This window comes from Miscanthus floridulus, chromosome 5, assembly GCF_019320115.1.
Source record: "Miscanthus floridulus cultivar M001 chromosome 5, ASM1932011v1, whole genome shotgun sequence".
In the NCBI taxonomy this organism is placed as follows: Eukaryota; Viridiplantae; Streptophyta; class Magnoliopsida; order Poales; family Poaceae; genus Miscanthus; species Miscanthus floridulus.
In genome coordinates this window covers 28618860-28621612 of record NC_089584.1, presented here as the reverse complement: position 1 = coordinate 28621612, position 2753 = coordinate 28618860, and the positions used below count along the sequence as shown (strand labels likewise).

General features: G+C 40.8%; 1 protein-coding gene across 1 annotated transcript; it reads right to left on the bottom strand.

Moving 5' to 3' along the window:
- Nucleotides 1–1041: 1041 nt before the first annotated feature.
- On the bottom strand, nt 1042–1844 carry LOC136454458 (uncharacterized). Its single transcript, XM_066454877.1, has 2 exons — nt 1179–1844; nt 1042–1083 (listed from the first exon to the last, which is right to left on the bottom strand). Exons 1-2 carry the CDS (start codon nt 1842–1844, stop codon nt 1042–1044), a joined length of 708 nt encoding a protein of 235 aa, XP_066310974.1.
- Between the last annotated feature and the right edge of the window lie 909 nt (nt 1845–2753).

The following is a 2753-nucleotide window of genomic DNA, read 5'->3' as shown; positions in this document are numbered from 1 at the left end:
ATGCACTACAAAGCTTATCCTTCTCAAATGTGACATCTTTAAAGCCTCTAACTAGATCATGCTTAATCAACTTGTTCAGTTGTTTCATTCCAACATGACCAAGCCTTCTATGCCATAACCAACCCATGCTAGACTTAGTGAGCAAACATGTTGACAATTGAGCTTCACTAGCATTGAAATCAACCAAGTATAGATTTTCGTATCTAAATCCCTTGACTATCAAGTTAGAGCCATCTACACTTATGATCTCTACATCATCAACTCCAAATATGCACCTGAAACCAAGATCACAAAGTTGAGCTACCGACAATAGGTTGAAGTTCAAGCTCTCTACTAGTAGCACATTAGAAATGCTCAAGTCATTGGATATTGCAATCTTACCAAGCTCTTTGACCTTGCCTTTGTCATTATCACCAAATGTTATGCTATCAATCCCATTGTCATCATTTGAGTTGATTGAATTGAACATTCTTGAATCATCGGTCATGTGTTGTGTGCATCCACTATCAAGCACCCAATGCCTTCCTCCATCTTTATAATTGACCTACAAAAGAAGATCAATTCTTTTTGGGCACCCAAACTTGCTTGGATCCTTGAAGGTTAGTCACTAAGGTCTTTGGTACCCAAATAACTTTCTTCTTTGAGCCCACAATAGGTGTACCAATGAACTTAGCCTTCACACCATTCGCACCCTTGGTAAGCATGTAACAATAATCAAAATAAATTAAGGATACATTAGCATTGATCTTGTTCTTGTTCTTTATGCAAGATTGCTCTAAGTGCCCTACTTGCTTGCATCTATTGCAAAACTGACCATTGCTCTTCACAAAGCTAGCTTTGGGAGTAGCAAAGGCCGCCTTGCCTTTCTTGGGGGTATAGCCTAATCCCTCTTTGTTAAGAGAAAACCTTTGGCTACCCAAGCACTTTAGCAAGCGGGCCTCACCACCATAGGCCTTGCCTAGGGCGTGAGTGAGCTCATCCACCTCTCTCTTGAGAGTCTCATTTTCAACCATTAGTGAGGCATCACAAGTGAAACCATCACTAGTAGTAGAGGTAGGAGTGGTAGCGGTGGTGGATGATGAGCTACAAGAAGGGTTAGTGGGAGCAACAACAATAGGTTCATGAAATGAATCTTCAATAATGTCACATATTATGCCCACATCACATGATACTATAACCCTTTCCTTTTCTTGTTCAAGAAGCAATGAGTGAGTCTTTTCAAGCTTGGTGTGAACTTTGCCAAGCTTCTCATGGGCTTCCACTAGCCTCTCATGAGTAGCATTGAACTCATCAAAGGATTGCTCAAGAGCACTAAGCTTCTTTAGCAAATCTTTGCACTTCTTGTTTTTATTGTTAATTATTGAGTTGGCTTGTTCTAGCATGTTCATTAGTTGTTCATTTGAGAATTTAGCATCATCACTATCATTTTTACTTTCACTATCATCATTTTTACTCTCATCATATTTTACCTTGGAGCCCTTGGCCATAAAGCGTGATGGAGTGTCAAATAGTGATGGCTTGTTGTTGATAGCAATGCTTGCTAGAGCCTTCTTCTTGGATTCCTTGTCATCATCACTTGAATCATCATCGGTGGAGGCACCACTATCCCATGTGACAACATAGGATCCACCATTATTCTTCTTCTTGAAGGTCATCTTCTTCTCTTTCTTCTCCTTCTTATCTTTGTTGCTCTTCTTCTTCTCATTATCCTCATTGTTACTATTGTAGGGACAATCTGCTACAACATGATCGAGGCTCTTACATTTGTAGCACAACCTCATATACTCCTTATTCTTGAAGAGATCTCTCCTCTTCCTTGAACCGTAGCCTTTCTTCTTCTTCATCTTGCCAAACTTGTGTACAAAGAGAGCTAGTGCTTCATCATCACTATCATCATGAGAGCATTCTTCATCACTTGATTCTTCCTTCTTAGCCTTGCCTTTGCTCTTGTTCTTGGAGGATGAAGTGCCGCCTTGAATGCCACACTCGTCTTCTTCTTGTCTTCCTCCTTCACAATTTCTTCAGCATCACTATTGTATTGGTCCTCGGTCATCACATCACCAAGCACCTCATTTGGAGTAATATCCCTCAATCCACCTCTAAAGATGATGGATCCCAATGTCTTGAATCTCTTTGGCAAACACATCAAGAACTTGTGAGAGAAGTCCTCATCCTTCACCTTCTCACCCAAACTCTTGAGATCATTGATGATGACTTGTAGCCCATAGAACATCTCTAGGATGGACTCATCATCCTTCATCTTAAAGTTTGATAGCTTGTCTTTGAGCATGTAGAGCTTGGCACTTTTTACCATTGAAGTTCCCTCATATGTTTCTTATAGTCTCACCCAAACTTCACTTGCCTTCTTAAGATCTTTGATTTGCTCAAACACCTTTGAATCAATGCCATTGTATATGGTGTTGAGTGCCATAGTGTTGCATTGCTTGTTGATCTTGTCATTGTCGGTGAGATTGGTAGGGTCAATAATCACAAACTCATTCTCTACCATATCCCACACCTTGTCATTGATTGATCCAAGGTACATCTTCATCTTTCTCTTCCAATAATCAAAAGATGTGTGTCGACGAAATATGGTCGGCAGTCTACCTAGGGGTATGCCCAAGGTAGTAGATTGTCGGCAGACAGATGCGCAAGCCACAAACAAGACGGTGACGCAAGACAGACATGAGGTTTTATCCAGGTTCGGCCACCAAGAAGGCGTAATACCTACATCTTGCGTCTGATTATATTGC

What these genes read in the sequence shown, in the direction of transcription:
- LOC136454458 (XM_066454877.1), bottom strand. Translation starts at nt 1,844, where the DNA reads ATGAAGAAGAAGAAAGGCTACGGTTCAAGGAAGAGGAGAGATCTCTTC. An exon ending in TTGAACAAGAAAAGGAAAGG is followed by an intron (nt 1,084 to 1,178) that starts GTTATAGTATCA and finishes CCCTTCTTGTAG; the next exon opens with CTCATCATCCACCACCGCTA.